Source organism: Sturnus vulgaris, chromosome 3 (genome assembly GCF_052056855.1).
Source record: "Sturnus vulgaris isolate bStuVul1 chromosome 3, bStuVul1.hap1, whole genome shotgun sequence".
Taxonomy (NCBI): Eukaryota; Metazoa; Chordata; class Aves; order Passeriformes; family Sturnidae; genus Sturnus; species Sturnus vulgaris.
This window is the reverse complement of record NC_142245.1, coordinates 27,137,160-27,158,047: the sequence shown is the minus strand read 5'-3', so window position 1 is coordinate 27,158,047 and position 20,888 is coordinate 27,137,160. Positions and strand designations below refer to the sequence as shown.

The window sequence follows — 20,888 nt, the reverse complement described above, 5'->3', positions numbered from 1 at the left end:
CCTGTCCAGCATTAACTTCATCTGTGCAATGAAACCTGGAGTATCCATTCTAATATTTGGTGAGGAAGGCATTTACTAAATTACTTGCTGAAATCATATGGTGTTGTTTAGCTCCTTATTTTAATCAGATGATGCATCTCTGAGGCACATTATCAGCGATTAGTTAGAAACCGTCCTCTGTCCTTTTTGGGAACAAAGAACTTTTCTCAAATTAAATGCTAAGAGAAACAAAGCACTGTTGCATTTTGATAACAAATAGGTGTTAGAAAACAGCAAAAGATCACTAAACACATTTTCTCCTATATTTCTCCTATACAAAACCAATAACTTTGTGAAATAAGAAGAGCTTGCTTAAATAGCATAATATGAAAGAAAAATAAAAGCTTTAGAGGAATATAAGAAGACATTTTGAAAGAACATTGTTTAAAGAAACAATAGAGAGCATCGTACTTCCCTTTGCCTTTTCCTTTAACTATTTCTAGGTAAAGTACATAAATTTGCTGAACTGAGCAATCCTAGGAAGTCTCTGCTTTCAGAATTTGGTCTCTCACAACAGTTATGTGCCACAAAACATAAACAGCTTTTTTTGTTTGTTTGTTTTGGACATTTAATAGGTCAAGAGCAAATATCCATGAAGGAAAGACAGATTGGTTTAAACATATCTACTCTCCTAAACAAAATTTGCACAGCTTTTTTTTTTACAATCTCTACATTTATATAACACAAATAATTAATAATGTACCATTTTTAAAGCTAGCATGCAGCAAATACAGCACAGCACAATCCCACAAATGCAGTATCAGAAAAGGGTTGTGTCAATAATCAAATCTATTTGCATAGATTATTAAAAAGATACCATATTGCTACATGTATCTACCTTTTCATAAATTAAGTGCTGCGCTCTTATTTTTCTTACTATGAATTATCTTATAATTAACATGTGCCTGTGTAAATAATATAAAGCTTATACCTCCAAATATTGATGTCAAATAGATTTAAGGAAGAGAATGTGGTGGGGGTGGAAAAAAGGGTTTGAAAATCTCTTTTTCCTTGGAAAGATTTTCCAGGGAGCAAAAAATATATCCCCTTATATCAATAGTCAGATCTTTCCTAAGAAGTAAGCTAATTGAGCTGTTTGTGTTGATAAACTCCCTTTTCTCCAGACTGTTCCTCACTGAGCCATAATTATTTGCAATTTGCCTAAGTCGTCCATTTACTGATACGTCAAGCATGAAACAGAGGCAATTCCAGAAAATGGAAATGCTTCTCAAAATCAATCTTTGGGAAATAATGTGGTAGAAGTTACTGTGTGATAGAAGACTACCTTATAACTGTCACATGGAGATGAATATTAATTTGTTGAGGTTAAGGTGGCTTTGTGCTTCATTTGTTGACTTTGCTTAGCCATCAGCAAGCAGCACAGTACAATTACTCCAGCAAAGCTATTTTTCTAACGTGAGTTTTTATGATTTTTATGTACTTACCAGTCAGCACACATAACAATGTCAAAATGTCCTTCCAGTTGAGAGACATCTGTCTCATTATCCCATCGTAAAATGCTAGAGGAAAAAAAGATTCAAAAAAAAAAAAAAAGAAAAGAAAAAAGGACTTACATTTTTAATCTTGAGATTTTTAAAGTATTAATATTATTACGTGACACAGAAGTGTTTAAAAAAGTGCAAACTCTTTACTTCCAAAGATTAATGTAAAAATCTTATTCTGTACATTTTTAAGGTTATAAATCTCAAAGCTAAAGAGCTATTTTTCATTATAACAGAAAGGCAATCCACTCGAGTTCTGATGAGTGGATCACCAACAAATATGCCTTTCTGAATTAGTGGCACATGCAGAGCTTCAGTTTTTTTACCCCTTAACATTACTGCGTGAGAAAGAGAAGTCAAAGTATTGACAATCTGAATGAAGCACAGATCTGCAGAATAGATGTGATTTCATGGATCTCTGTTACATCTGGCAGATAATTCAGTTGTGTTTCTCATTGATGAAGTGAGCATTCACTTGGGCTGGAGGGAGGAGAGGCAGGGTGAAAAAATGCCAAGCTTAACTTCAATGCCAGTAATGTTGCCTCCGGCAAGCTTAAAAATACAGCAGTGCTGACTCTGTCAACACCTATTCTCTCATAGGTGATAAGCTATTTAATTCTAAGATACCCAGTAGTAGGCAAAAATTCACATATGTACAAAGTTCTTCGTTGTTTATAAATACTGTCAATTTATGTAGCTTCCACAAGGAATTTCAGTACTTTACTCCCATCTAAAAAATAGCAACTAGTATTGGAATTTACTGCATACTTCAAGCATCATTACCAGAAACATTTGAACCTGCATTTCTATTTCTAGGCTATTTAAAAAAAAAAGGAATCCATCCCTTTTCATTTCCTGGTTATTTATAATAGAAAGAAGATAAATATTTATGGGAAAAGAACTTGTGGGGGAAGGGTCTAATCTGATCTTGTCAGGTTGTGCATGCTTATCTCAGTTTTGTATGAGTCTTGACCAAATAGACCCTTTAGTCTTCCCACATCTATAATCTACTTCTGGTTAAAACCCATCTCCATTCACATCCTACTCCTAATATTTAACTGAGGATCAGTTTATAATGTGTTCATTCAGAAATGTTCCTTAAGTATAAAAGAAAAAAGGGGATTTTGTACATTGACTACGCTGTATGCAAAAAAGGCTCATAATTATATAGATAAATAGACACAGGGCCATAAAGAATTAAGGTACCACAATATGCATGTACATGTTCACAGACACAACATTTGAGACAGAATGCTTTTAAAACATGGAAATTATGAAAGGAGAGGCCCAGTTGGTTGGCAAAGCTCTGATTGTGTGGGGCTCAATGTAACTGAACAGATCAGGACTCATTAGCCCATTTGCCCTCCTGGAATTTACTGTGACAATCCAAAGACAGAAAAGAGTAGATTAATTTAATTTTTCCCCCTCAAATTGAAAGTAATCCAGATTTTAGAAGCCTAGGTAGCTTTGCACACTGGCACGCAGCAGGCATCCAGTAGTGGAAAGTGACAAAGGAGAGTTCTCACTCTCAGCTGCTGGCTGCCTGCTGGCTACCAGCAGCTTTTTCAACCCTGTTTCCGTGGAAACTTAGGTTAGAATGGTGAAAATTAGGTAAAGGTAAGTTTTGTGGGTTTAAAGCACGCACTCTAATACTTTAAGAATCCTGAAGCAGAACTGGAAATTGGTCGAAGAACTGTGAGCCTTAAAAGGCCACCTTTGGTTCTCATTGCTACAGAAACCGAGATCTGATCAGTACCAGTATAGAGATTTGAATTATGATTTTTTTAACCCACATATTTACTATCTTTCACACACGCAGTTGGGAAGGAAGCACAGGTGCCTCCTCCTGCAAAAAACCCGAAACCAAACCCAACCACCCTCCCTCATGTTACTGTCAGGTTTCTGGTGGGCACCTGAAACAGCATTTTCTGTGTGTACCTACTGTAGACACGGAAGAGTTTGTTACAGGAGGTGAAAGCTCATAAACCAAAGTGCAAAATATGGAATTGACAAGTTGCCAGGAGCATGAGCAGTGGTGCAACATGACTGGCATCTGTACTATTTAAAGGAGTGAGCTAAGGGCCCCACATCCATCCATAAGCCAATCTTTCTCCCTTTTTCTGACCTACAACAAGGGCTGCTTTTGAGCTCTAGCTTCAGTACAGCTGCATTCATGAAGACATCATAATTATGCAAAGGCCAATGAAAAATTTACCAATTCAAAATGGACTTTGCCATGTATTTTCCAAAAGTACAGGAAAATCTTTATTCCTGAAGGGAAATCACCATGTAAACTGAATGTAATTTGTAAAAAAAAAATAAACACTAGTGGAACTCATCCTGGTCTGACTCAGGATATGCACACACCAGTGGCAGAGATGGAACTATAGGCTGTATGTATTTATCCATGCTATCTTTAGCTAAGTGCAAGTGTGACTGGTAAGGGAGGCACAGCCAGAGATGCCAAATGCAGTACTGGCTGCAACCTCCAAAACAGTTTTAGTGGCTAACCCAGGGCTACCCTATCTGCACTGTTACCTGCTTCCACAGATTTGCAGGAGCTGTAGTCGAACATCTGCACCTGCACCTGTAAAGCAGACATGTCCCTGCATATCTGAGAATCAGAATCAATTCTGCTCAGAGTCAGCAGAATTCCATCATTAACACTAATGTCAGAATCAGCCTGATTCTGAATCAGCTATTCTGAGTTCTAGTGCTAATGAAAGTAATGAATCAAATTTAGGAGTTCTATAAATACCATCTATAGCAAAAAAAAAATTTGTAATCCAAATGCAATTCCTGACTGTAAAGTACAGAAAAATCCACTAATACTGCAAAAAAATCCTGAAAAAGGTAAAGACACATAGCTAAATGCATGTATCTATATGTAGTAAGGGAGTGAGGAACAATAATTTTTTCATGGATTACTGAGGATGTGACTCTCGGACTTCGTGGTCAGACCTGAAAGAAATACTGAAGGCACCATGAAGCAAGGGCTGATTGCATTTCCATTTTAAAAAAATCACAGCCAGGAAACCCAGAAAAGTGGTAGCAACGGAAATCTGAAAATCTCAGTTTTTATGAAATTTCCTTTTAAAAAGTAGAAATAAGTGTAAAAATACCACACCACAAAAAAGTCTCTTAAATCACCAGTATCGAGTGCCAGCATGAAGAAAATGCAAGCCAAGTTGTATTTCCCTTTTTTCCCTTTCCAGTGATACTGAATTAGTTTACATAAGCCGTATTTATTTCTAAAGTCACTTTTCTTCCAGCAAAGTAAGTTTTGAAGCAACAGCATTTTTATGCCTTTCTTTTGAGGGAAGGTGTTACAGTACTAAGAACTGAAATTACATTGTAAATTTGAGAAATGGGCTTTATATTTCTGTCCAAGCCCCACCTTCAGTGATTTTTTTTTTTTTTAAACCCAAACAAACCAACAAACCAACGTGCTTAAGGCCGTGCAAAGCCCACTGGACATTATTTTGTACTGGCTTATTTAACTCATGCAGGTTTAGTTTCTTACAATTAAAAATATGCAACTGAGTTTCAGCAGAAAAGGGTCTGAGACCCAATGGAAATATAAAACAGTTGGAAGCTCTTTTTGGCTACAAGAAGAATGTTAAAAATTAAATAGGGTGCAAGAGAAAAACTACTCCACTGTTCAGCTACTGCTTAGGTTAAAGTGACAGTGGCTGAAACTTGGTACCCACTACAGGCCGATGTATGGCCTGTATCTAATGAGTTTGATCAATTTTCAGAGGAAAAGTACCCATGTCACAAACCTATTACTATAATTAGCAATCGTGATGGTAGTCCTAGCAAAAAGGACAAGGATTGAATGAGCTATAGTAAATGAAGCATCCTCTCACATGCAGAGGTGGTTTCTCCAGGTCAGGGATAAAGCATACTATCAAAATAGTCTAAGATGTACTGATGCTTTAGTTTCCTAAGCTGTCAACCTTCTACCATTCTGAAGAATTCTGAAACAAATTTATTTTAAAAAACCCCAAACAATACATGGCACAAACAATCAAAGAAACTATTTCTTTTTTTCCCCTGGTGTTTCTTTTCAATTGACAAGTAAGTCAGAAAATGTGATTAGGTTAAGATATAAGAATTATGATAATAAAACATAAAGATCAAGTAAGAAAATAAGAGACTTACAGCACAAAAATGTACTCCCAAATAGCCCTATGTATTTCAAAGAAAAAAAACCAACATCATAAAATGGCTAATGCTGCAGGGATAGTTACAACAGCCAAGGCTTCTCCTGTACAGTAATTCTAATTTATGGAGGATAGCCTGACAAATGTCGACACTCTTTTCCTTACACTGGTAAAGTATCTCAGCAATCTACAACAAAAGACCTGATTTTACCAGGTTTTATTTCTCATGCAAAATTCTTCATTACTATTATTATTCAACTTCTGTTATTCAGTGTTTGTCTTCCTACGGTGTCTAGGCAGGTAACTTACATAAGAAAAAACAGGTTAAGTCTCTGATTGTTAAAACTTGAAACATTTCCAAGACCCTCTGAGATGTTCTTGTGATGAATGGCACAAGCTAGACTAGCTCTCAAATTAGCAGATAAGTAGTTGTGCAGATAAAGACAAAAATTCAAAATTAGAAAAAAAGGACAAAAGACACAAAAGCTTTACTTGCTTCAAAATGCATTAGTAGATTTAATAAGGATTTAAAAAATCATCCCAATTAGCAGATGAACAGCTACCAAGAATCCCTATCTACCCACCTCTTCTTTTCATATTTTAATTTAAGTTTCAATCTCTGAAAAGCATTATCATTGGAAAGTATACAGGTTCAGGTAAAAGATTTTGTCTAGAGGCTTACATGACTTTTTCTATGACATTAAGCAAGCAAGTTCATTAACACATTAACAAAAGGTATCATCAGGATGTTTCTCTGCACCTTGATCTTGGTTTGAGAGTCCTTAGTTACATAAAAAGATCAAGATGATGGATTTTAATCTAGTGATAGAGGCAATGTGTACACCTATCATTACAACTCCTCCGAGGAATCTTGCAAATTTCCCCATCTTTCTTATTATATTCTCACAAGGGTGTTCTTATTTCTCTGTCTTCTTTCACCTTCTGCCTTTCTTACTTTCACTGCATCACTTTGCTTTGTATTCTTATCCATTATCTCATTCCCTACAGTGTATACCTGGTTTGAAGGGATCAAAGTTAAGCTTTCAGCCACAGGTACAACCATTGTTCCTTTCCTTTCCTCTTTGATTTCTAAGCACTTCTAATGTGATATTTACAATTGTCAATGGACACATTCTTCTAGCGATGTCCTTTCAGGTTTCACCAATTTCCATGTTGCTTGTCCACTCTTTTCAAAGTATACTAATGATTTTTCTCAGCTAGGCTTAATATCTCTGCACTTAATTCTCAGTCTTCTGGACGCTTCTTTTCTCTTAAACTCAATAAAATATTGTTCTTTGTTATAGTTTCTTAATTCCACTGTTTTCTGTTTGAGTTCTTTTAATTGTCTTACATTTTTAAAATGTGCTCTGCTCAAGATTATCTTCAAACATTTCCCACATTTCTGATAATTTCATAATGTTTCACCTCAACCTTTCTTCCTCTGAATTTTATTTCTGGGCTATCTCATCCATAAAAGCTAAAAACCTACTAATTTCTCTACTTCATAGTGTGCATATAGACTCTTAATTCAGTATTTTTCAGTGCCTTGGTGAGTGAGAAGCTGATTGCATCTAAAGTACCACAAGACATTGTAACGACATTCTATGGATTGCTTTGGACATAACCTTTAATTCTAGTCTGCAGTCTAGGCTTAGCTTAGATCTTTCTCTGTATCTGCATAACTCAGCTCTGCTGCTTATTCTCTCTGCATAGTATCTCTAAGAAGTTTCATACCAATCCACTCAAGCTCTTGACCATGTTATCATCACTTACATGTAAACATCACAATACTGTTCTCTTTGCTCTTGGAAAATGGAGGCTGGCTGATGCAAAGATTGTTTTTCTTGCCTGCAACCCTGATCTTGTCATCCTTCTCTGTCCTCCTCCAGGTAAGTTGCAAGTTGTCATTTCCAAATGCTTCACAACAGTTCATATCCCTATTTTTTCCTCTCTCATCCAATATTGAAAGGACAAGTCCCTTCTTTAATCAGCCCCAATGTCAGCCTACATCTTCCACTTAACTTTTCAAGCATGCACCACTACAACTTTCTTCTGCTATATTATCCACAACATTCACAAACTTACTCCATTATCCTTGAAACTGTCCTTTAAAATAGTACCTAAAAAAGAGAGAAGAGGCTCTTGTGCTTCCAACTCTGCCTCTCATGCTGACTTCAGTCATCCTTGTTATCCTTCCTCACCATATCTCCCTCTAGTCTTAGATCACAGATTCTCTAACACAAGCTGCCTTTTCGCTCAGTATTTACAAAGTTTCTGGTACAACAATTCATGATTAAACCTCATCACATTAACATGGTAATATAAAAGAAGAAAAAAGCCACCCCACCCAACTATGGGTCTCTTCAAACTTTAGATATTCTATGATTCCACGATCCTATCTAGGTTTTCCTGCTTAAAAGTTCTTTTTAAAAAGTGTGTTATAAAATTATACACTTGCCTTATTCCTTATTCTAAGAACATATTTTCTCTCTCTTATTTTGTACAACATATTTTGCTAAAATTCAGATGAGAACATTACAGCTTTGTCTTCAAAACTAACAGTCCTAACACACATTTGCTGTGTATCAAAAGCTACTATGTTTTTGGGACATAATTAATGCACAGCATGGAAATACAACTGCTGTAGAATAATCTTTTCATTTTGTAGACACATCACTAGCCAACATTCAACACAAGAGTGGCTATTTATTTAAAAGAAGTGAGAATACCTTGTACGAAAAAGACATTAATAAAAAATACCAGTGGTGTTTGTGAATTTGCCTTTTCACATCCCTCCTCTACATCCATACATTCTAAATCAGCCTCCACTTGGAAACAGACTACTGTTTTTAGCAAGGGCCATGAAGCACATTCAGAGAAAAAAAAATAATGGCTCTCAAATCCTAATTCAGAATGATATGGTATAAAAAAAATGCATCATTTCAAAGTGCAAGACAGCATAAGTACATGTGACACAAATGTATTGATAGGCTCAGACTTGGGTAAATATATGAAGGAAAAGATCAGTTTCTTGCTCTATGGAAAATAACCTACCCATGGGGAGGATAATCAACGGAACCATAAGAAAAAACCCAAGAATGTAAAGTGAACAAAGCTGGTCCAGAAGGACTGAATGGAGGAAAACTTAAAAACAGCAGAGAAGATGTAGTTCACTGGTGTTTAAATTCTCAGGGCAGAAGAGACCACAGTAAACATGCAGATTTCAAAGTTCTGTATCAAGCCCATATATCTCAGAAAAATGCAAACACATTCACTGCTTAAGAAAGTATCACTTCCCATGGAAAGATGTATTATCATTCTGTCAAATCTCTTTTTTTTCTAGACTGAATTTGCCTAGCTTCAATTTCTATATCCTGTTAGGCACTTGTAAACTAGATTAAAGACTGATCTATTTAAGATTTTTTTCTTCACATGAGACTTTCAGATCAAAATCAATTAATTTCTTAACAATCAAGTAATTTCTTTGACAAGTAAATGGAGCTCTTTAACTCCCTCATTTCCAAACCCTGATTCACTCTTCTACTCCCTTCCTGGACCTTATTCATTTTTAGTATCCTTGATTAATGTTTGAGTAACTATTAACTGAATATTAATGAAATAAACAAAGACAACACTGTAAACATCATTTTGTAAAAATTTAAGGTCTGTCATGGCAAAGATTAGCTGAGAAAGCCTGTGAAGGAGAAAACCTACTGGAAGTGTGTAAGGTGTACTTGATGACTGCTTACTAATGTAGAGCCAAGGTAGACAAAGGTACAGTGGCAATAACATAAACCAGGAAATAACTTAGAACATGACTGAAATAATGTATACAAAAAAGGAACTGAACAAATATTCTTTGACTCTAACATCTCAAGGAGATTTTTCTTTAAACTCCTGGGAAGAAAGATCTATACTTTCTCATATCAGCGGTCTCCCTCTAATCTTTTTGTGCAGCACAAGTACAAGAGAGATAATTTTACCAAGAGCAAGTTTTTCAAGCTAAGAGGAGGCCATCATGAAATAGTCAAAGACCTGAGGAAGAATTATTTAAAATAATGCAGTGTAATACTTTTACATATTTTTCCCCGTTATTTCAAGTGCATAGAAATTTTTTAGCTTAATAACACTTAAAATTTTTCTCCTTATGTATTCTTATCTGGCCCCATAAAGAAGACAGAAAAATACCTTTTTGCAATTTAAAATGTTCTTTATTAAGTCAACACAACTGGGAGGAATATACAAATATGAGAGGGCTGGAAGTTTGTGAAAGTCAGCTGGTATGGTCAAATAGTATAAAAGATTGTTCAATTATGCCTCCAAATGCTGAAGTTGCACCCAACTGAAGAAAGAATTACAACTTGCAAAACTAAATACAATAATAAAATCAGGCAGGTCAAAAATAAGTGAACTCTTCCTTTTGTGCTAAATCCTCCTGCCAGCTGATAATTGGGATACAGAATGGGCACTCACAGAGGATAAGAACATTTCAGAGAGGTGAAATTAATTCTTTGCAACAGTGCAAAATATTCACTTCACTGTAGAAGAAACTGAAGACATTTCAGCACAGAAGCCTTTTTTGATATGTCTTCTGTAAAAAGAAGTCCTGTTTTACAAACCTTGAGTCCTTCAAAGGTGCTAACAAGCATTCAGATAAGGGAGATCTGGATCTCTGATTCCAAAAAGCTATTGGCAAAGACCCTTACTAGCAACATTCTAGGAAAACAGGCTGTCACTGAAGAAGAGTCATGATATGGCTAAATAATAGAACAAAAGACAGGGAACAGGGTAGTAGCAAATGGTCAATTCTTACAGTGAAGGAACATAATCAGTGAAGTTCCCCTGGGACCTGTTCTAGTCAACATGTTTACAAGAGATGAGCATCGAGGTGGCAAAGTTTGCTGATGTTAAGAAGTCATTCAAGATAGTAAGGAAAAGAGCAGACTGTGGAGGATTGCAGAAGGATGAAACTGAGAAATTGGACAAAAAAAGACAAATGAAATTCAGTGTGGATAAATGCAAAGTGTCCTGAAAAAATAATTCTCACTTGATATAGAAAATGAAGGTCTCCAAAATGACCATCACTGGAAAGCTCCTGATGTTATGACAGACAGTGTCATGAAACTATTAGCTCTGTGCTCAACAGCAGTGAAAAAAACCACTGTTAGGCATTTTCAGAAGAGGAACAAAAAGCCTAACTATTCCACTACATATACTTATTTATGCACACTTTGAATGCGGTACTGATCATAGTCAGTTAAAAATAAGTAGATTGAAACTGAAAAAGATATAGAGCAGGGCAAGTATGATCAGAGGTGTGTAATGCTTTCCACCTGAGTTGAGTTTTCTGTGACAAAGAGCTACAACTTCAGACTGGACATGAGCACACAAACCGTTCTTTCCACATATACATGAAGCAATCAAATTAAGTGAGCAGGAACCAGCAGCTTTTTATTCCTAAGCAGAGAGCAGGAAATGTTCCTTTTGGCAGCTTCCTCCTTACCAACAGATGCTGTCATGCAAGTGTTACTAGAGGAGATTGGAAAAGTAGTTAGAAGAAAGGGATTCCTTTAGGGTCGCCAAGGTGACAAACACAGCAAATTCAATTAAATGTTTTCAAAAAGTTTGAATTTACCAACAGTTTGATGAATGAAAACAGAGAGAGAGTCTTTATTAAATCTGTCCCCCATTGATGGAACCTGTTACACGACCAGTTGAAATCAGGAAGGTTATGAAGTTGACATACTTGAAGAGCATTGGTAAGGCAAAATATTCACCTTCGCAATTATAAAGAGGCAACTAATACAAGAATAGAATCAGGACGATATATTTAAGTGCTCTGTCACTGAGACCTCATCCACTGCTACACTGGATGCCATTTAGTATTTTGAAAGACATTTTTTCATTATGGATTTAGTTCTGGAACTTTGCAATTGCATTACATTGGTATGGAATACTAAAATCTCAAATAAAATTATAACTTATCTGTTAACCTTTAAGCAGAAGGAATTGCCCTTTTTAGTTACATGGTCATTCATTCTTGATGTGGGTTCTAGAGATGACTGTGGAATGAATAAAGTGTATATGATACACTATTACTAATCAAATCAAAGGGTGCACTGCCACAGGCATTTCTGTTGTTGGCTTGGTGTTACATGCCCTTGTTTACACCCTCATGCGAAATGGAATCTCTCTGAGGCCACTCTTAGTAAAACAATACACTTGTCCACAGCTAAAACTCCACAGGTCCCATATCAGCAATTAGAACACAACTTTTGTTCTTTACAGATTTCCATGTTCTCAGACAAGGGAATCTGAAGAAAGAACAAGAACAAATTCCCTAGTCAGTAGGACAGACTGAGTCTGTTAACCTGCAGGATATATTGCAAACCTTCCTCTTTGGTAAAGTTTTTCCATTATATTTGTAATGACAACAATTTTTCAAACTTCTACTACTCAAAATAGCTGTTTCAGGAAGATTTCCACATCAAAACAGAAGACAAGGAGCAGGGATTCTTGACTTTGTTATTGCTAATTTAATAATTGGTGGACATGTTAAAACAATGAAATAATGCATGTCAAACCAATAACAGCTGATGGTACAAAGAAACATATGCTAAGTTATAGGGTAAACAATGCAATTAATGGATAATTTCTGAATGGTGAAAAAAATAAAACTGTCAAACACATACAAGGTATCAATATTCTTCACTATGGCAAGACATTACTAGTAACTCGGTGGTATTACTGTACCTATTTCTGGTAAACATAAGCAAGAAATCCTGGGCATATTCATGAAAAATAAATATAAAATAGAATTGTATATGCACTGCAAAGTAAATTGTTTACTAAATATCTATTATTACATTATAACACATAATATGACAAACTGTCAGTTTGGCTTACCGTACCATATTTTTAAACAATAATCAGGATTTGGCAGAGTGCTAGATAAATGCTCATTTACTGCATTTTGTATAAATCTAAATAAATAAATGCATGGCAGGTTGTCTTAATCTAACATCTTTTGGCTGATACAAGATTGTTCCTTTTTGCTCCATACAGCTTTTGGCATACTTTCCAAGCATAGATTTAAATATCCAGAACAGTCTCAAACTGACTCTCATCCTGATTTCTGCTCCTGTGAGAGGAAAAGAGTGCAAGATCCTGACATAAGATGGAGGTGCTGTGAGAAGAGTCTATTCTGAATCATCTTTTATATGGGAATAATCTTTTACTGGCCACTGTGAAGTTGCAAGACTGGACACTGTCTAATGATTATAGGAAAGGAGATGCCTTCTCCAGATGAAATTGATGCTCAGTAAGTCACTTGCAGACATCACTATATTCATTTGCCTGCAAAATCTGATCAATGTGCAAGAAGTCACTGAATGTCACTTTGCACACCAGTGTTGCATTCCTCCCTCCAAAACACTACACTTTCTTCATTTTTCTTGTGGGTTTTCTTCTTCTTTTTTTTTTCCTCCCCCCAGCCATTATGTAACTAAGGTTTTCATCTACAGGAAAAGTGACTCAATGTTACAATAATATTTCAGACTTTACATCAGTCTTTTAGTTCCCTCAAAGCATTAAGAAGGGACCATATAGCTTTGTTACTGCATCATGTCATTACTGAATCTGAAGGACTGATCAATCCATTAGAGAGTCATTTGAATAGTCATTTTATAAAATTTTATACTGTTACGACAAATCTGCAGAAGCCTTAAGAATGTAGAATTAAAAATCAAATGTTATAATGAGTCTTATGTTTTCATATAGTACTTCACATTATTTTGTAATTCAATTATTTTATTTATGCAAATAAGGCCCCAACTACTATTGCACTCAAGAAGTTAAACACTTGACATTTTTACTCCTTGAAATGCAACATTTTATGACGTCTAGATATGTTTATTAATTAGTGATTATTAACACCCAGTAAACAACATCATGTCTTGTAAAAATACAATCTTTCTTCACAGCGTGAGGCTGAAATCTATTATTCACTGATTCCATATGCTGAAATACACTCAAATGATCACAAATGACCTTAAGCATTAGATAAATGTAAATGAGGACAGGATAGAAAATGTGTTTTTGATTGATATCTAAAAGACCAGGTTTGAAGTCTTGACAAGGGATGAAATCTGAAATCTCACACAAAGTATAGAAAAACTGGAAATCTAAAAAAAACCTAAGCTTCTGAATGGACATACCATACCGCCTCTCCTCAGTCTCAGGCTGCTCACAAGAGGTGTTCAGCACATGGACCCTGAAAGACCATTCCTGGAACCCACATGGCCTTTGTCTACTTGGCAGGCTCTTATTAGGATGCAGAGATGTATCTCTAAGTTATATGCACACACACCCTAATGAAGGCAGAATTTTTCTAGCCCTAAGTGCTCACTTAACTAACTTCTCTACATAGAATGGCTACATAGGCATAGGATTAAATGATGTGAATGATAGCCATTAAAACCATATGGATTTAACCCTCCATGTGAGCAAGCTTATTCTGCATTAACACTTCGCCTTCCTCAGCCCTTTTTTGGCTTTACTTTTGTCAGTTTTAGGAATGAGTGCCCTTCTGCCATATGAGTCATCAAAAAAAAAAAATTAGACACACAAGAGTGTACTAGTTGCTCTTAGGTAACCCTTTTCTAATTCTTAACCCTATACCACAAATATGAAGTGCTTTATAATTTACTTTTAAAGTACTGCAAGAAATGAATACACTGTTCTTTGTTGCCATGCTCCCCATCTGCCCTCGCAGTGACAACATAACAATGATCACACAGATAGGATGACCAAAAAACCTCCCATGGATGCTCCAACAATATCTACCTCAGGGCCAAATGGGATTTGTTGTCACCCTGAATTTTCATAGCTATTTAAAATAAAATCTGACAGAGATTTGGATACTTTCCTTCCAAATCTCATTTTCAGTATAATAGGTAGTATTGACTCCAACAATTTCAACCATGAACTAAATCACAGATTAAAGAGACATAGACAAGAAAAAGATTAAAAAAGGAACGAGAGGGTTTGTGACCTAGGTGAATCATACTGTATTTGCTAATTTTTTAAAATACTTTTAAATTTCTCTCTTGCATCACTTACCTACTTATATTATATATATACACACCTGTGTGATCATCAGTAACTAAGGTCACACTTTCACACTTTTGCATACATTTCACATCTACATTAATATAGAAGTACATGCAAGAATCAGTAAAAAATTTCAGTAGAATCTTACCAGCTTGACACTTTCTGTGCCTTAAATATTCCGGCATTTTGGTTTCTTGCGATGATCTCATTTACATTTGTAGTACAATTGTTAAGAATTATCTACAAAACTAGAGCAGTAATAAAAATAATAAACAGAACTATTTTCCATTTCTAATGCCTTCATAATGTTATTATCTGTTTGTTCTTCTTTAATCTGTGCTAAGAGGCAATCTTTTTTCAGAAGCATACATTTTACATTGCTACTACAGCACATCAGTCATACATCTATGCAGCAATTTGTTCTAGTTTCCTACCTCTATTTACTCTTTCATTTAAGGATTTTCTAGCCTTGTAGCAACAGAGGGAAGTGAAAAAAGATGTCCCATATTTAAAGGCAACTATTTACAAATATAAGAATTACAGTCACGGAGAGCTGAAATTTTTACAACCACTAAATGTCCAGACTAGTTTGTTCTGCTTTTCACTTTTCACGGTTATCACTATATCCAGTGCTGAGATTTTAGAGGTTTATGCATTTAAGAACCTACCCACAGGAGACACACCTATATTCCTGGCTCTGTTTGAGTGAACCTAACACACAACAGGAGCACCTTAACCTATAGGCAAAGGAGTTTCTAGTCCATTTGCTTTCTTGAGAATGGTTTGGAATCACCTTAAAAGAGTGCAAAGCAATAAATGCCTTTTCTTCCCCTTAGATACCACAAGAGTACCTCAGCCTTGTGTCTCAGCTTCTTGTAGTTTGGAAGTTCAAGTCAGAAATTTAGGTAGCCATTCAGGCAGGTTAAAGCAAGGGCTATCATGGAAAAGTTTCAGGGGAAGCTGAGCCCAGTCATCCATGGCTAGAAAGATAACTGTCATGATCAATCATTCGTGGTGAGTGAGAAGCCACTGGAAGGAAAAGGTGCAGCAAGTAAGTGAAAACTACAAGAATATTAATTGTTACTCAGTGTGAATCCAAACATCCCTGAATGGTTCGCTTTCAAATGTAAATAGTTATTTTAAAAGGACATTTTTGGTAAAGATGTAAAAGATCCTTCTTTTTTATTTAACGTATAGGAAATCTGATGCTAATTAGGAGGATGTTTCTAGGTCCACAAATATGTCAGATCTTTCAAAAGTGCTCTTATAAGAAAATTGAATACAAGAGTCAGGCTAATTTGAAATATCACATATATATATTTTTCTTTGCTTTGCTGAAATCACATAATTTACCTTCTGAACAGAGTTGGTTATTAAGAAAGTTATTTCAGGGAACTCTCTATCCAAACACTGAAAAAGAAAACTGGTATTTTGTGAAGTAAAAACTTCAAAGTAGAAATGCAATGACAGAAAATGGTTTAAACAAATTTCTGTTTGGATGTGCCTTTTAAAACGTTTCCACAATATGCAATGAGGAGTAGTAAATGAATGGTCTATAGCTGCACAGCAAAAGGAAGGGAAAAATAACTCCTTGAGCAGATCATGCTACTTTTAAATAGGAGCAGAAATAACATTGTTGATAAATTAGCTTCACTGCACTTAGATTATATAACTGAGCAAAACTATTAATAAGGGTTATAAACATGCTAACACTAGATTTTAAAAATATTTTAGGAGCCCATATCTTTGGGCATTCAGGCTAAACATGACCCTTCTAACCTAAATTTCCTTAGACTGCTGAAAGATCCATACACTGTATTTTAATGGCCATTATAGTGCACTGTAAAAATGTTTTGTATTACCAGTGCTTTCAGACAGCAGTCAAGTCATCAGTGCATGGTGTGAAACAAAGCTAAGGCAGAAAGTACACAGCCTCTCTGAAATAGGAGACAATTTTTACTAAAATGAGCCTCATCCCTGGATTTGGACATGTCAAAGTAAGTAAAGATTGTTCCAGTGTTTTGAGGAAATAAAATTTGATTTTCATGACTGCCTTATGTCACAGATACAAGCTAAGTTGAAAAATTTGTGTCTGAATGCATATCACCCAAAATTGGGTGATGAATCTGATAACTTTGCCCATGTATATCTTTATTATTCGCTTGAAATGTCTATAGTTTTAATCCTAATACTTTCCTTATTTAAATGATACTGAAAGAACTTAGATAAAGCACACTAAATCAACAATATAGTTCTGAACAAGGTGGCAAAAGGAGTAACATCTGTCTTTATTTTATTGATTTTGCAACATAAATGATCTATTCAATCAATTCAAACCTGCTCATGATAAGCAAAAGGAGTTAGAGTGAAGTCTTTTAAATGGTCTAGCAACTAAACTCATAATACCCTTTTTAAAACCTCCATAAACATAAGATCATTGATTAATATAAAATGTAGCAATGTATTTCACAATGAGAGGGTTAGAATGGCAATTATTTGAAATTGATTAATTTGTACATTTTTTAACTTCTAACATTTCAATAATGTATCCTAATATTGAAAACATACATAGTGAATACTTCATGTGGCAGTATGAAATGGAGACTATTAGGAAGCATGTCAAAAATTAAAAGAAAAATCAAATCCTCGAAAGCTTGAGATTTCACAAAGCAAAGCTGTTAGTTATGCTCACTGAATAGTTATAGCAACAACAAAAACAACAATAATTATGATGATGTTGATAATACAAAGGCAGATTCTCAGATGCAATGCACTATTGCCAGGTCGATTTTCAATTACATTTCACTGATGTATTCATTTGTTTCTTAATGTGCTCATCTTGCCCATTAAGAATAATTAGCAGGCTTGCTTGGTGATTTCCTGGCTTCTGACAGGGATTTTTTTTCTTTTTTGTTGACAACCACTTTTACTTTTTGGAAAGTAATTTTTGGATATTATAGTATGACTGGCATGTAATTTAAGCTTCCTAAGAAATTTAAAGGGAAGATGTAAACAGTAATTTTAAAACAAGATTATTTTAATCTATAATACCTACATAAAAAACATAATACTAGACATTAACTATTCCTGAAGAGCAGAATCTAGAAAAGAAAACAGTATTTTATCCCACATTAGCTTAATTTGGCATGCTAAGCAATTGAAAAATACCATCACCAATAATAAGAATTAGCAAAAATACATCATTTGTAGCCACTGGCACTTGGGGTGAATGCTACTTCCAATTACACCTAAAATTCTATCCTGATTTCAGTGAGTCTGGTGGGGCTGAAACAGGTCTAAATTTAGCTTAAACTTCTATTATAGACAGTCACTGTAGAAAAGTGTGCAAAAGAAAATTACTGTAAGACAGATCATAAAATTACTACTGAAGTCCATAAACCATATAAAATGCAACAGAAATTTTATTATGTGCACTTTTAAGAATACATTTCACCTACATGGTAAAGTTCTTAGGCTGCTGCACTTTGGCACCCTGCTAATATTAAGCCCATTGTAAAATCCAACACAATAAAAGCACTTTGAATGCTGAGCCTTCTGAGCACCAAATGTTAAAAAAGAAAAATAAATTCCTGTTAGAGCCGTCCACCAATCGCTTCCCTGAAAGGGATTCACTGAGTGAATACAGATGAAGACCTCTTGTAAGACTTTTGGGAACAGAAGACATTTCTAAACCATATTGTGAAATACTAAGGTGTGATAATTAGATAACATTAACAGTATCTTTTTCAGAAATAAAAGCACTCTTATTTGTTTAATTCCAAGGACTGAGTGAATATTTTAGCACTCGCCAATTTTCCTTGTTATAAAAGACTTCTATATTTCAAAAAAGTTCAGGTATGTTTATGGAATCTGCTATGCAAGACATTTGCTGAGTTGATGATTACTGAGCCCACCTGAAGCTTTTTGTGGGTAAAATGACCTTTTGTTAAATACCTATGCTTCTATAGAACATGAGTTTGTTTTGCTAGGCTAGTTTTGAAACATTTCTTTTCTCCTACATTTTTTATCTTCATAATGACATGGAAGAAAGATTGGAAGGGGTGGTGCTGATTAAAATACACAGAATAACGAATACTTCCTCCTCAAGACACGAGACTAACACATTAGAATTTAACAAAATAAGAATCCCTGGAACACAGGTGAGAGCTTGCCTTTTCAAGAAAACAGAGACTTTTAGCAGGCTTACTTCAAGTTTTAACAGATATGATCTAGGATTGTCTGTTTTTAACATGAAATTGTTCAAGTGTTGTCAGCAGTTATAGTTACCTCAGTTACCTCTGAGAAAGTCTTTTTTTAAAGGTAGTAGCTAATATTATTGCACTGAAATGTCTCGTGTTTTAACAGGCATCAGCAACTGCAATTTATTTAAGCCACAGATTAGTTTAAGCTATGTTTTTACTAAGTACTCATTACGTTAGCTCTCAAATACATACAAAACTCAAAAAGAAATCATTCTGATGCTGCAGTAGCCAAAACCTGAAAAATTAGCCTGCCTGAAAATGTAAATGGAAAGATTATCAAGGAACAAAAGCAAATAGATATCTTCCTTTTTTCCCTCTCAATTTCTAAGGGCTATTAGTATTCACCGTATATATCTGTTCTTCTTCTGTGCTGATATTTAATGTGGTCACAAATTATGCTCACTCATTCTCTTGCTTAACCCAAGTCCAGTTCAATTTTATGAACTATCTGTTCATATTAGAAGAGCATAATAGCAATTTATTCTAATATAAGAAATACAGTAAAATACTTCCTACAAGGGACAGAGAAGTTTTGCAATTTTACATCAAGAGAAATAATGATAAATTGGTAATTGATTAAGCAGACTAAATGGGTAATTAGTAGGCAGTTAAAACTTAGCAGTAACAATAAAACATTTCAACATACACTGGAAAAGCTCTGAAAATATATGAATGCTGGGTATGTTTTAAGGGGCTAGTATCTGAAAGTAGGAAAAAAAATCTAGCTCTTATGCAAAACAGATACATGAAGGGGAGCTAATGATTTGATTCCCTGCTACACCTCCTGTAATGTGCAGCACACACATGAATCTTCCAGCACTCAACCACGAGACAAATATTTACCACTGTACACACTCTATACCAACACGTGCATTTTTAATTAATGGAGAAAATGTGGCATTTATTATGGGGAAAGCTGCTGCTCTGTTCAAGATATTCCACATCTGTTTTTTAATTACTTATGTGGGGACTTTTTCTTAATATGCCCCATGCTGACTGTCTTTATATCGATTGTTACTCAGCCAGTAAAAAGGAACGAGCACAACAAAACAGTTTTCTATCTGAATAAGGATACTTTTGATGGCCTTTTCATTTCCATCAGTTAACAGAACTTCTTTGACATCTGCAGAAATAGCAACCTGAAAAAAAGAGCACAGCAAACAATGAGCAAATATGCTTGTCTGTGTGGAAGTGAAGACAGGAGTGACAAGCCTTCAGTATCATGCTTCCTCACCTATTTCTCTGTAACAATCTTCAATCTTTTTTCATTTTATGTCTGCATTATTTTAATCATTCAATCAAATCAGTCAATACTTTTATCATTCCATTTGCGGGAGCCTCTATCTTGCTATCATTCTGTTCCGTAATTGCATTGTGACAGCCGATGATGGTATTCTGAGAGGCTTTCATTTGCGGGCTTCTGTTTATCTAGTAGAGCCATCATACAAGGCTGTCACTCTGCCTTTCAGCTTGCTTCTGTCTGACTGCCTGATGCCCTTCATATAACTTTGCATTGCAGGCAGATGGCTTTGTAAGGGTAATTTTTTTGTGAGCTTTGACATGCTCGCACATTGGGCTGTAACCTCGACACATTGTATAAGAGCGACAGGTTTGTCAAATGCCAATCAGTGTAACAATATGCTTTTATTTGTAGAGACATAAAAACTTGTCTAATGCACTGCACTGCTACATAATATCTCCTGAATACATGACTCAGAACCCAGAGAATGGTGAACGACTCTCCTGAATGGCCAATCTAATTCAAAAGAATCTAATTACCGAGAGCTCTGGATCATGTTTGTTGGTGT

General features: G+C 35.2%; 1 protein-coding gene across 1 annotated transcript in view; it reads right to left on the bottom strand.

Annotated features, from left to right (window-relative positions):
- The window catches only part of CAMKMT (calmodulin-lysine N-methyltransferase), a 210,501-nt gene that overhangs the window by 19,548 nt on the left and 170,065 nt on the right, over positions 1-20,888 (bottom strand). Inside the window, exons 6-8 of the mRNA XM_088161254.1 lie at positions 20,158-20,219; positions 14,967-15,035; positions 1,485-1,559 (exon numbers count right to left, since the gene is read on the bottom strand). Coding sequence (XP_088017380.1) covers positions 1,485-1,559; positions 14,967-15,035; positions 20,158-20,219 — 206 coding nt within the window. The remainder of the gene's footprint in view (positions 1-1,484; positions 1,560-14,966; positions 15,036-20,157; positions 20,220-20,888) is intronic.